The sequence below is a fragment of the Bos mutus genome, chromosome 3, assembly GCF_027580195.1.
Source record: "Bos mutus isolate GX-2022 chromosome 3, NWIPB_WYAK_1.1, whole genome shotgun sequence".
NCBI lineage: Eukaryota > Metazoa > Chordata > Mammalia > Artiodactyla > Bovidae > Bos > Bos mutus.
Window position 1 is genome coordinate 706202 of NC_091619.1, and position 13500 is coordinate 719701.

Genomic DNA, 13500 nt, shown 5'->3' on the forward strand with positions numbered 1-13500 from the left:
AAGACTCTTGAGAGCTCCTTGGACTGCAAGGAGATCAAACCAATCAATCTTAAAGGAAATCAACCCTGGATATTCATTGGAAGGACTGATACTGAAGCTGAAGCTCCAATATTTTGGCCACCTGATGTGAAGAGCAGATTCATTGGAAAAGACTCTGATGCTGGGAAAGATTGAAGGCAGAAGGAGAAGAGGGTGGCAGAGGATGAGATGGTTAGATAGCATTTCTGACTCAATGGACATGAACTTGAGCAAACTCCACTAGATAGTGGAGGACAGGGAAGCCTGGTGTGGTGCAGCAACAAAACCCCATGGGCGGCAGAGCCTGGTAGGCTGCAATCCATGGGGTTGCTAAGAGTCAGACATGGCTGAATGACTTCACTTTCACTTTTCACTTTCATGCATTCGAGAAGGAAATGGCAACCCACTCCAGTACTCTTGCCTGGAGAATCCCAGGGATGGGGGAGCCTGGTTGGCTTCCATCTATGGGATTGCACAGAGTCGGACATGACTGAAGTGACTTACCAGCCATAGCAGCAGCAAGGAAGCATTTAACAGGAGGCTTCCTGTGTTCTGTTTGGGATCTGTCATGAATCCTCTGTCCCTTATTAATTCCTGAATATTCAGAAATTAAGTGGCTCCAATGGCACCCCACTCCAGTACTCTTGCCTGGAAAAATCCCATGGATGGAGGAGCCTGGTGGGCTACAGTCGATGGGGCCACTATTAGTCGGACATTACTGAGTGACTTCACTTTCATTTTCCACTTTCATGCGTTGGAGAAGGAAATGGCAACCCACTCCAGTGTTCTTGCCTGGAGAATCCCAGGGATGGGGGAGCCTGGTGGGCTGCCATCTCTGGGGTCTCACAGAGTCAGACACGACTGAGGCGACTTGGCAGCAGCAGTAGCAGGAGCAGCAGCAGCAAACTACTCCTGGGGGCTTAGGAATGCATGCATTTCCTTCATTAGTTTTTCCATATGGTGATAAGTAACTATTTATGACTCTCTTCCTTTTTATGAAACATATGATAAAAGTGATTATTTACAACCCTCTGTCTTTGATATGGATTGTCTTATAATGTTTTGTAAGTGTGGAATTTTGATTTTTATCTCTGCTGAAAATAGTTACCTTGTAAGACAGTATAAATACCCACACAATGTTGAATAAAACACCTTTGCTCCATCAGATCTTGGGTCCCCGTGTCTTTCTTTCTCCCTCTTTTTTTCTCTCTCTCTCAGGCTAATTCTCTGGAGCACAGAGGCTCACTGAGCTCATTTTCTTACCCGGGCTTCTAAGACCCTCTGGTGAAGGTGCACTGTGCCTTCACCCCCTTGAGAGGGCGCTTGGTGCCTATGTGTAGCAGTGCAAGCCTTGTGTCAAAGGCTTTATTGGCTTTCTGCATAAACCAAGGAATATCAGCCTCTTTATTTCTCTCTTTTACTTTCTTATCGTCGACTCTGGACCACCAGGTTCCGGCCCATTAAAGGACCTCAACAATAGATGAAAAATTAAAGTTATAAAATTATCTCAGTAGACACAGAAAAGGCTTTGACAAAATGCCAAAATGATAACAACTTTCAAAATTGTATACAGAAGGAATGTACCTCCATATAATAAAGGCCATAAATGACAAATCCACAGCTAATGTCATACTTAAATGTGGAAGGTTGAAACTTTTCCTCTAACACCAGGAACAAGCAAGAGTGCCCACTCCTACCACTCCTATTCTGCTTAATACTAAAAGTCCTAGCCAAAGCAACTGGAAAACAAAAAATAAATAAAAGGCATCCAAATCAGAAAAGAAGGAAATTTGTGTTTGCAGATGACATGATTTATATATAGAAAACCCTGAAACTCCACCAAAAAAAATTGCTAGAAATAATAAAATACAGTTAAATTTCAAAATAAAAAATAAAGACAAAAATCAGTTGCATTTCTATGCATTAACTACACATTATCTGAAAAGAATAGCATTAAAAGCAGTGAAATATTTAAGAATAAATTTAACCAAAGGGGTGAAAGATCTATGTATTTAAAACTATACAACCTTGATGTAAGACATAGAAGACACAAATAAATGTGAATATTTCCTTTGTTCATAGACTGAAATAATTAATATTGTTAACTATCCAAAGCCATCTCCAAATTTAATGTAATTCCTATCAATATCCTAATGACACTCATTTCACAGAAATATAACAAAGAATTCTAAAATTTATATGGTGCTACAAGAGTCATCAAATAACCAAAGCAATATTGAGAAAGAAGAACAAAGCTGAAGACATTACATATCCAGATTTTAAACTATATTTCAAAGCTATTGTAATAAAAACAGTATGGTATTGACATAAAAACAGACACATAGACAAAGGAAACAGAATTGAGAGCCCATAAATAAACTCATGCATGTATGGTCGACTAATAGTTTACAGCAGAATGAAGAATACTCAGTGAAGAAGGGACAGTTTCTTCAATAAATGATGTTGGGAAAGCTGGATATTCATATTCAAAATAATGAAACTGGATTCCTATCTTACACTATTCACAAAACAAGACAAAAACAATCACATAGATACAAAGAACAAATTAGCAGTTACCAAAGGTGAAGGGGGGTGAAGATAGCAAAGTGGGTAAGGGAACTAATTATATGGTAATAGATTTAAAGTAAACTCTTGATGGTCAGCACACTGTAGTGTAAATGTAAGTCAAATTATAAATATACATGCTGCTGCTACTGCTGCTAAGTCACTTCAGTCGTGTCCGACTCTGTGTGACCCCATAGACGGCAGCCCACCAGGCTCCCCCGTCCCTGGGATTCTCCAGGCAAGAACACTGGAGTGGGTTGCCATTTCCTCCTCCAATGCATGAAAGTGAAAAGTGAAAGTGCAGTCACTCAGTTGTGTCCGACTCTTAGCGACCCCATGGACTACAGCCTACCAGGCTCCTCCATCCATGGGATTTTCCAGGCAAGAGTACTGGAGTGGAGTGCCATTGCCTTCTCTGATAAATATACATATAAAATGTATACAATATTATAAACCAATGTTATCTCAATAAAAAAAGAAAAATAGAAGAAACACAAATGAGGAAAAAAATAAAGAATTTGACAAGTAGAAAATAAAGACTGGTAGCTCAAAAATGATTAAAATGATAAATTTTATGTTATTTATATTTTACTAAAATGAAAAAGAAAAATGTGTTATGATTTATCATATCATAGGATACTACACAGCCTTTTAAAATAGTACAGACTTTAAAATTTCATGATATTTTATTAAATATACGTACTTCTAAATATATTCACATGTATGTAGAAGTGTTTCTACAAAAAAAAAGAAAAATATCTGCAGAGTTAAGATTTTAACAATGCTAAGCTTTTAACAATGGGTACCACTTGTGGTGTTAACTTATAGGGAAGACTTTAACTTTTACATTATATAGTTTTTAAATGTTTTAGTTTATGTGTTAGCTTATGATTGTTTTAAAATTAAAATATGGACTTCAAACCATATTATCACGTTTTCAAAAAATGTGTGAATTAAGGAAGAAAATATATTCCTAAAACTTCTAGAAGCTGCAACAAATATAGAACCGTGGATGTAGTGAAACTTACAAAGATTATATCTCATTATAAATATGGCAGCATCTAGATTAGCTTGTGCATATAAAATATGTCATTAAAACTGAATGCAACCACAACAGAATTTTATGTAACTTTGATTTAATTCTAGTTTGGTAATAGTGACTCAAAAATTCATTGAGTCACATATTTTATGGAGGAACAGGATGATCACTGTAAGAAACATGGCTTAGAGCTCTGTACTGTCTGCTCAGAGAAAGCACTTGCCAAAAAAGAATATGGATGCAGCTCTCTGTATGGAGCAGTCCCACAAAATCACTAACCTTGGGTTCATGCACTCTAGGCTTCACTGTCTCACTATCTCCAAGATCTCAAGTTCTTTTATTCCCATCCTGTTTCCACTTATAAAAAGAATTTAGAGCAGAGTTTGACCTGTACCTGAAAGAACTAATAGGAATCAAGCTCTAATAACAAAGTTTTTCCCACTCCTGAGTTCAGTTGGGTTCTTCCAGATGATCTCTTCAAAGCTTGAGCAAACTACCCTTCACAGTAGATGCAGAAATAGTTTTATGGAGGAAAGCACCTGGATGAGGTGTACTGGAATGCTAATTCTCCCAGGATCTCTGAAGGACATAATAGTTTTGAGGTTTGGAGTCATGGATGGTTTTCCAAGAGCAGAATCTTCTGTAACTCTACATAACATCATCATAGTCCATATCTGTAAGATCTGCCTTCTTCAGCCTGGAATATATGGCTGAGGAGTCCTAGAAGCAAAAGTAGAACTTGAGCAGGATAGAACATGGGTAGAACTTGAGCAGGGAAAACAAATAGAACATATTTTTGCAGGTTCTCTTTCTGATCTGCCTGGACACACCCTACCATGGTGCACCACTCAAGACAGAACACAGACCTTTCTGGAAGACTGTGGCCCTAGGCATTTTCAAAGGGCTTGCGTCACATTGTTAGGCTACAGACATGGTCCTGATGAGCTGTAAACTGAACTACATATGCAAAACCTTCTTTCATTTTTATGGGTTTGTATTAGGCCATTCCATAGGCTATAATTGTTTAAGTGCATCAGAATTATGTATCCATAAACTAAACTTAGCCTGTCGCTAGAGTTTATCAAGGACTTGAATTCTGTTCAGAGACGATTGGCTGCCACACCACACAAGACAAAATTACAAAGCACCTCCTCTATTTGCATACATGCAAAGTTGGAGTTTCTACAATTTTCTGAAAGCAATTGTGTATTATTAGTGAAGTCTTGAATTGATCAAGGTTTAGAAATTACCAATTTTTCAATGACAAAAATCACTTTTAGTTTCATTTTATTCAATATCAATTTAGTTTTTGACATGATGTTTAGCTAGCCTTACAGCACAAAGTGATGTATGCATGGTAAAACAGTATTTCAGAATAAAGATTTTCAAACCAATAGAACTTTTAGACTAAGCATGCACTACAGTTTAGCTACAAACCTTCATACATCCATTGCTAAAAAATATGCATATAAGAGCCTCTAGAATTATCTTGTAAAAAGATGCTTTACTGTTATAATTGGATGTTTTAATCCCCATTATGTGGGGAGATAAAATAGGAGATAGATGATGAGATCTTTTGTTTTTTCCAAGTGGCCATAGTTTTAGAAGTTTGAGACCCAGTCCCCAGAAGAAGGAGTGAAAGAGCAAGGAAGAAAGAACAAGGATTCTAACTCACCTTATCCCCAGGATGTGTCCCCAGGGGTTCTTCTGTGAAGACAAATATATGTGAGATTCCCTTTAGAGTCCTTCCTTAAATTAATGTTAATGAAGACTTCTTCCTCTCCTATTTCCTGTAACTTGCATCCATTAATATTTTCTGTCTTACTTTTCTGCCATCACAAACATGGCTAGGAAAATTGGCACATGCGAGTGTGAGGGCCAGATGGTCCCTCCTAGCATTTGCTGTTGCTGTTTAATTGCTAAGTTGTGTCTGATTCTTTTGCAACCCCATGGACTGTAGCCCACCAGCCTCCTCTGTGCGTGGGATTTCCCAGGCAAGAACACTGGAGTGGATTGTCATTTTCTGTTCCAGGGGATCTTCCTGACCCAGGTATTGAACCTGCAGCTCCTGCATTGGCAGGTGGATTCTTTACCACTGAGCACCAGGGAAGCTCCCCTGGCATCAATACCTCTCAGTATTTCTGTGTGCATCAAGCACAGGGTGGGACTACAGCCACAACTAGGCAACCACTTTGGGGTGCTATAGAGAATACAGAGTTGGTACCATTTCCAATGCTGCCAACAGACAGGGGGTGAGATACACAAGTTAGCATCATTACTAGGACCTACTCAAGGCAGCTTCCAGTCCACAGGCCAATCTTCAAATAGGCATAGCAATACTCATATTCAACTCCAAGGATAGAAGCAGCAGTGCCAGCTGCTATGTTGCCATACACAGTCACTGATTATCCTCCTGGCTCCAGGAAAGGCAAAATCAGAGACAAATTCACTCTCTCATGTCTCACCTGCTGCTGATGGCTGTTCCTGTTGCACACGGTACACCAAAGAATAAACCTCATCCCCACTTACAATATTCACTGAAAGAGAAAGAAGGAAGCCTCATTATATGACACAGTCCCTTCTTGACATTTAATTCACTCTGTACCTACCACCTATCACAGCCATGAGGACAGAGGAGTCACTGATTTGTAGAGGTGGCAGGGACACAGCAGAGTCAGGTTCGGTTCAGAGACATCACCAGCCCCCTCTGCCTACTTTGGCCCAGGTCATTTGGGAAGCCTCACCATTTTCATAGTCAAAGTGTAGTTGCTCTGGGGCTTGTGAGTTGAAGTAGGTGGATTCTTGGGGTACAGGGCTGGGAATGCTCCTGCAAACACAGAAACATACGTTATCTATTGGATAGAATCCCAGATGTTCCAGACATAACTATCTGGGACCATGAGTAAAACAGTGTAGGAGAGAAGCCTGAAGGAGGAAATGTCCTGAGAGAATGCTAATTTATGTGGAAATCAGCAATCAGCACAGCTGTCTGGTACAAGCAACAGCTCTATGCTTGCAGTGAGCAGGGCATTGCAGAGCATCCCTAGAGTACATATTCCAGGAGTGTAAGGTTCTTATCTGACAGCTCTCTGTGGTATCGCCCACACCCAGGATAGTGTTATTTGCATAATAGGTTCTCAGTAAATATTGAATGAAAGAATAGTTATTTACTCCAGATGGAACCAGTTGCTACATAGAACAAGCAGCTTGAGGAAGGAAAAGATAATGGTCTTGCATATGCATGTATAACTGAAAATTTTCAGTAAATCTGACTTGTAATTAGAATTACAAATAGATGAAATTAGTAATTTCAGCTATTTTGTTGTGGAAAAAAATCTGGCTTTTACTGGCAGAAATAATAACATGCTATAAAAATGTATCAAATAAATACTGATATTTCCCAATGAACGTATTTTAAAAATCTTTTCCCCCTCTAAATCAACAAGGGCCTACTGTATAGCACAGGGAAATATACTCAGTGTTTTGTAATAGCGTATAAGGGGAAAGAATCTGAAAAAGAATATATTAAAATAGCTGAATAATTGTGTTATACACCTGAAAGTAACACAAATCAACTATACTTAAATAAAATAAAATCAAAAATAAATTTTTAAAAATATCTTCCTCCTTTAATCTTCTAAGAAACACCATCAAAAGTTTTTCAGTATGTTGATTGTTCTCTGGCCTGTATTCTGGAAATGTGTGTATATCTAAACTACTCTGAGATATTTCAAAGCTCTCAAAATCTTTACATGCGTTCATGATTTCTAGAACTCAACAAAATGATTTACATACTCTCAGATATTGGTTAATTGATCGAATAAATGTATGAAACTGGTCAATATAGTAGAGCTTTCTTATTCTGCAGATTTAGTGAAAGAGATAAATTAGGACAAATGATGACAGGATTTACATTAATTAGCTAATATATAAAAGAAGAGGAATAGCAAATGAAATTACCAGTGGAAGAACTCTGGAGTAGCAGTTTTAGGTATGATAAAACATGGAGAAAAGCTCACAAGAGAGAACAATTCCAAAAAATCTTTAATAGCTTCATCTATATATAATCAGTGCACACAGAGCAAACAGAGGTCTCACCTGACTGCATCCTTGGCTGTACGTCTTCCTACAAGTCAAACAAATGAACATACATGTCAGTGGAGGAACTCTCTCAGTGTTTTCATACAGTCCTTGTGCAAGGACTTGTCTTATTCTAGCATGCCCATTGCAAGGTGCTCTTTTGTGCCCAGAGTACATCCTGGCAATTATTTGGGCAGATCCTTCATACTGCAGTTGAAGCGCTTTAGGTCCAGAATAGGCAAATGAGTTGCCCAAAGGCAGTTAATATCAACTTTGGACTTGAGTCTAAGCCTCTGTACCACACCTATAACATTTTTTGGTTTTGGCTTTACAACCATACAATCTAATCCTGAAAGTGCTCCCCTGGTGGCTCAGACAGTAAAGAATCTGCCTGCAATGCAAGAGACCCAAGTTCAATCCCTGTGTTGGGAAGATCTCCTGAAGAAGGGAATGACTACCCACTCCAGTATTCTTGCCTGGAGAATTCCATGAACAGAGGAGTCTGGTGGGCTACAGTCCATGAGGTTGCAAAGAGTTGGATACAACTGAGCAACTAACACTCACTCTTCAACCTAATCCTATCATAACAAACTGCACTACCATAGACACATTATAGTTGGGGTGAGGTCTCCAAATATGCCTGAAAATCTTGGAATTTAAGTGAGAATCTCACATCTTCTCTTGCCCCATCTCCAACATGCTCTATGAAGAACATGAAACCTGAGATTAAACATGCAAATAAATATGTAATTATCAGTTGAAATGAAGTGTGAAGCTATTGGTACTCTGATCAAGAACGTGTGCTATGATTTGCTTAGTAACTCAATTGTGTACAACCATGACCTCATGGACTGCAGCCTTTCAGGCTCTTCTGTCCATGGGGATTCGCCAGGCTAGAATATCAGAGTGGGTTGCCATGCCCTCCTCCAGAGGATCTTCCCAACCCAGAGATCGAATCCAGGTCTCCTGCATTGCAGGCAGATTCTTTACTGACTGAGCCACCTAGAAGAGAATTGTAGGCTGTGTGGCCAGGTGAAGCCTCTTGGAGAAAATGACATTTAAACTGAAAAGTGACAAAGACAGCAATGAACAGACTGTGTGAATGCGTGGTTGAGCATGTCAGGGAGAAAAAAACATGTGTGACAGTATTCTAAGGCAAATAAGAATTAGTGCATTGACTTTAACTGGGAGATAGTCAGTGTAACTGGAACTGTTCATTGTATTTCTCTTCCAGTGGCTGATTAGTTATTTTAAATAGTTACATTTGTGTATAAACATTAAACCACTGAAGTTCAAGGTATCAGCTTAACCTCAACTGATAACATGTGGGGTTGAAGGGTTTTACTAAAAACTTTCACTACTTTAATAGATACTGACCCATGTGCTGGAAAGTTGAGGGGAGAGCCTGTGAGCAGATAAGTAGGCAAGGTAGCTAATGGAATATATTCATCCTTAATAGTATAGATGTCACAAATCTAGCCTTACTTCAGTGAAAACAAAGATCACAGTAACAAAATACCAATCTCTATAAATACTAACCTATTTTTCTCTTGAGCCAGCAGCAAAATAATAGGGCCAAAGTGGTGGGAGCAAGGATGCCAAGCACCAACTCAATGACTCCTGAAGTAAGAACTTCATTTCTGTCTTCCATAGGCACTGAAGGAAGAGACCTGTACATGAGCTGCCAAGGAGAAGGGCTTGGGTTTGGGGTGAAGATATTTTGAGCATGGATTGAGGCCATTCCTGCTCTTCCTGGGGCAGGTGGGATTTATTTATACACCCAGGGACATGCAACTTGTCACATTGATGAGAGGAGAAGAGAGGAACCAGCCTTGATGTCCTCATGGTCCCTTGCATACATCTCCCAGGACAGGACTACCTGCAAAGCCTCATCTTTGGTAGCATACCCACCGGAGACATTGTGGGGTCAGCAAAACTCTCCCAGGATGCTGAGAAGAAACACTGACCAAGACAGCTCCACAACTCAAGCTATACCTGTGATGTTGAGTGGTACCACCTCACTGCGCTGGACCACCTGGCCATTGTTGGCCTCGCAGTAGTAGTTTCCAGAATCTTCTGCAGTCAGAGAGAGGTTGAAGGACACTCCTCCTCCAAAGGGAGCTGAGCTGTTCCCCAGGGCACCATCTTCATGATAAAACTGGTACAGGATCGGGGGAGAGCCTTTCTGGGCTTCACAGTGAAGTTCCACTATGTGCCCCACCACCAGCTGGGCTGCAGGAGCCCTGAGGGTGAGGACAGGGCGAGACACTGGAACTGAGAGATAGTAGACTGTCACAGGAGGTCTCTGATGATGCCACACTCCCAAGCCCTGCCCACAGAGGCTCAACCCCAGTGAACTTTCTCAGGGTGCCCCAGAGGAACACACTGGCTGAGCTGAAGGGCAGTGGAACTTACTTCTGACAGTGATGCTCACCAGCTCACTGAAGCTGGGCCCATAGCCATTGTCAGCTGCACAGTAATACTGGTCAGAGTCACTCTCTCTCACTGCAGGGATCTCAAACGTTGCCATCAGTGAATGCTGGGTCTTCATTTTCAGACTTAAACCCCGGGCTCCTCTGAACCAGAAGAAGGTGATATCTCCTGTGCCCTCAGTGACCAAACACACAAGAACCAGCTTCTCTCCCTCTATCAGGTGTCCACCTGGAGGTTGTATCTCCAAGCTCACATTACCGATGGGGACTCCTACATGAATACAAGATGACACAGGAAGGCCCTGAGTAGGAAAGGTTTCAGGGACAGGGTACTTGTGACAGTCCTGGAAGCAAAGGCTTCTGGTCAAGTCAAAAATTTATGTAAAGGTGGGATGAGGGACAGGTAAGGAGTCCTGCTGATTTGGAATTGGCACTGGTTGGGTTGAAGATGGCAGGGTAAGAAAGACACCATAATATTCCTATGGAGGATGCAGTGTCTTCTCCCTGCCTAGAATGGTGTAATTACCAGAACCGTGATCTCTCAAACTCCCATTTTTAAAGGCACAGTAGTATAGTGGTTAAAAGTCTATGTTACAAAGCAAACTGCCTGGGTTGGAATGTTGGTTCCAACTCTTCTTGTGTGTGCTTGCTTGTTTGAATTACTTAAGTTCTCTGAGACTCAATTTTCCACCTGTAAAATGGAGATGATAATGGTAGCTACCTCCTACAGTTGCAGGCTTTAATTAAACAACATGTGGGAAGCACTAGAACAGGGCCTGTGGCATATGAACTATCCAGTGGCTTTTGTAGAGATCCAGGTCCACAGTGTTGAGTTTTGAGCAAGTTTGGGAAAGCTCAGCTTTTGGGAGGTATTAACATGTGTTTATGGTAACATGGATACCTCTTTGTTTGAGAGTGGGAGAGGATGTCAGAAATGTCAACCCTGATATGGGATAAATATGGTTCAGAGTCACAAAACACCTTCAATTCCCTTTTATCTTTCAAAATCAGACCTCAATTTTTCTTCCATAAGCCTTTACCCCTTGGCCTTTTCTTCAAAGCTTGCTCTTACCACCTCAGTCAGACTTATCCCTTCTCTACAGTTTCTATCAATAGTCAACCTGTACAACATGACCACCCTCATTGTTTTGGATGCCAGCCGAGTGTCAGCTTCTCACAGTCAGGAACTATGTATTATGCAGCTTTCTCCTCCACACCCTCCAGCACAATGATGAAATACAGTAAGGTCTTTCTAAACATTCTTTTGTTTGCTTAAACAGGAATAGCAGGAATAAGGGAAGACTGCTTAAGAACTCTGATAAAATAAATATTAAGATGTTTTCTAAACATCTATTTTAAATACTATTTTTTTAGGTTGAATCAATCAAGTCTTAAAAGTTGAAAGTTATTTGAGTTTATTGCCAGTAAATTAAGAAATACCGTAACTTCACATGCTTCACTTTGACATTTATGGTGTCATCTATTAAAATATCCCTTATGATGTGGAAAAATTAAGATTCTCATATAGTTCTGGTGGAGTGAATGATTCAGCCACTTTGGAAGTCAGTCTGGCAGTTTGGTTACTATGTAACCCAGCACTTCAACTCCTAGTTCTAATATAAGAGAACTGAAAGCATATACCTATACAAAAATTTGTGCAGATTATCCATAATAGTCAAAAGTGGAAATAACCCAAATGTCCATCAACTAATAAATTGATAAATAAAATGCAGTATATTCATACGATGAAATGTTATTCAGCTATAAAAGGGAATGAAATATTGATACATCTAAACATCAAGGAATCTTGAAAATATTGCCTAAGTGAAAGTAGCCAAAGGACAACATGTTATATGATTCCATTTATATGACATGTTCAGAATAGGAAAATCCATGGAGATAGAAAATACATGGGTGGCTGCATAGAGCTAGGGAAAGAGGAGGGGGAAATGGGGACTGACTGATAATGAATAAGGGATTTGTTTTGGGGATGATGGAAATGGTCTAAAGTTGATCATGGTGAAGGCTGCCTAACTGTGAATGTCCTAAAAATTAATCGTGCACTTCAAATGGGTGGATTTTGCACTATGCGACTTATATCTCAATAAAACTGTTATTTTAAAAAGTTAAAGAGATGTCCCTGGGAGTCCAGTGGTTAAGACTCTGACTTTCAGTGCAGAGGGGATGAGTTCAATCCTTTGTTGGGGAGCTAAGGCACCACATGCTGTGGGATGTAGCCAAAAGTTTAAGAAATTATCAACTAAAAAAAATTTTTTTAATGACTCTGATGAAGAGAAGTTTAGGTGCATGCCTCAAACAGCATCCATGCATGCAGGAGCAGAACACAATAGTCAGGGAAGACCAGACTAATGTCTCTGCCCGTCTTGGCCCACCCCAGCAGTGGTCCCCACTGGCACTCACTGTGAACTTCTATCTGGACTCTTCGGCTCAATTTGGCTTTGATAGATGTTATCTTTGCTTGACACCAGTAGGACCCTGAGTCTTCCTTCCGCACGACAGGAATCCGGAATTCTGGGAGGCTATCCAAGGCCGGCCCTAGGGCTCGACCATCTTTGTAGAAGAGGAACTGGAGCTTGGCATCCAACTTCTGTGGAGGGGGCTGGGTCTTACAAGTCAGGGTCATTGTGTTCCCCTCTATGGGCCGAGAGGGGCTGACTATCAGAAACAGTTCTAGAGGGAAGAAATAAACACATATTCTAGGGCAATGGAGCTCAGAGATCCTGATCAGAGGCACTTTGTGTTCTCAGCAAGACTTAAAGAACCAGCTCATTGGACACACAGATCACTTCTCACATTACCACCCCGCCTGGACATGGCCCATGGGCTTCCAACTGCTCACACACAACTGTTCACATCCTGCCCCTACACAGTGCCACTTCCTTCCACAAGGCAAACCCTTCCCTTTGACCTGGCTCTTACTTTTTGAAGTTTCTATCCATGAACTGAAATTATTCTTGGAGACAACGCAGGGATACCGATGACTGACACTAGAGTTGGCACTGGAGAAGGCGAAGCTTGACGTTTTAGGGAAATATACTTCATTTATCCTTGTGATAAGCTGTACTTGTCATTTTCTTCTGTTCCTCTTTCCCTGATGTCTCAGACCCACATTATCTCTTTCAGAGGTAGAATATGACACATGGAAGATCAGTCAGTTTGGGAAATACTCAGATGAACTTGATTTTTAAACTATTTTTTCCTGCCCCTTTTATTGCTATTCCTAATGGAAGGAACAAGCATGCACTTGCCAAGAAATAGTCTGCACCCACACACCCATGTGGCCCAGATCCCTTGCTCTGGGACCTCTATACAAACCCCTACAGAAGCCATGTATCCTTTTTTGGC

The 13500-nt window shown here is 40.5% G+C and overlaps 1 protein-coding gene across 2 annotated transcripts in view; it reads right to left on the minus strand.

Moving 5' to 3' along the window:
- Positions 1-3233: 3233 nt before the first annotated feature.
- The window catches only part of FCRL1 (Fc receptor like 1), a 33084-nt gene continuing 22817 nt past the window's right edge, over positions 3234-13500 (minus strand). For both annotated transcript variants that reach the window (XM_070365680.1, XM_070365686.1), the window contains 9 exons: positions 12556-12825; positions 10118-10405; positions 9698-9976; positions 9242-9358; positions 7721-7748; positions 6367-6449; positions 6088-6159; positions 5298-5329; positions 3234-4342 (listed from right to left, as the gene is read on the minus strand). In XM_070365680.1, coding sequence (XP_070221781.1) covers positions 4271-4342; positions 5298-5329; positions 6088-6159; positions 6367-6449; positions 7721-7748; positions 9242-9358; positions 9698-9976; positions 10118-10405; positions 12556-12825 — 1241 coding nt within the window. In that variant the 3' untranslated portion in view covers positions 3234-4270. The remainder of the gene's footprint in view (positions 4343-5297; positions 5330-6087; positions 6160-6366; positions 6450-7720; positions 7749-9241; positions 9359-9697; positions 9977-10117; positions 10406-12555; positions 12826-13500) is intronic.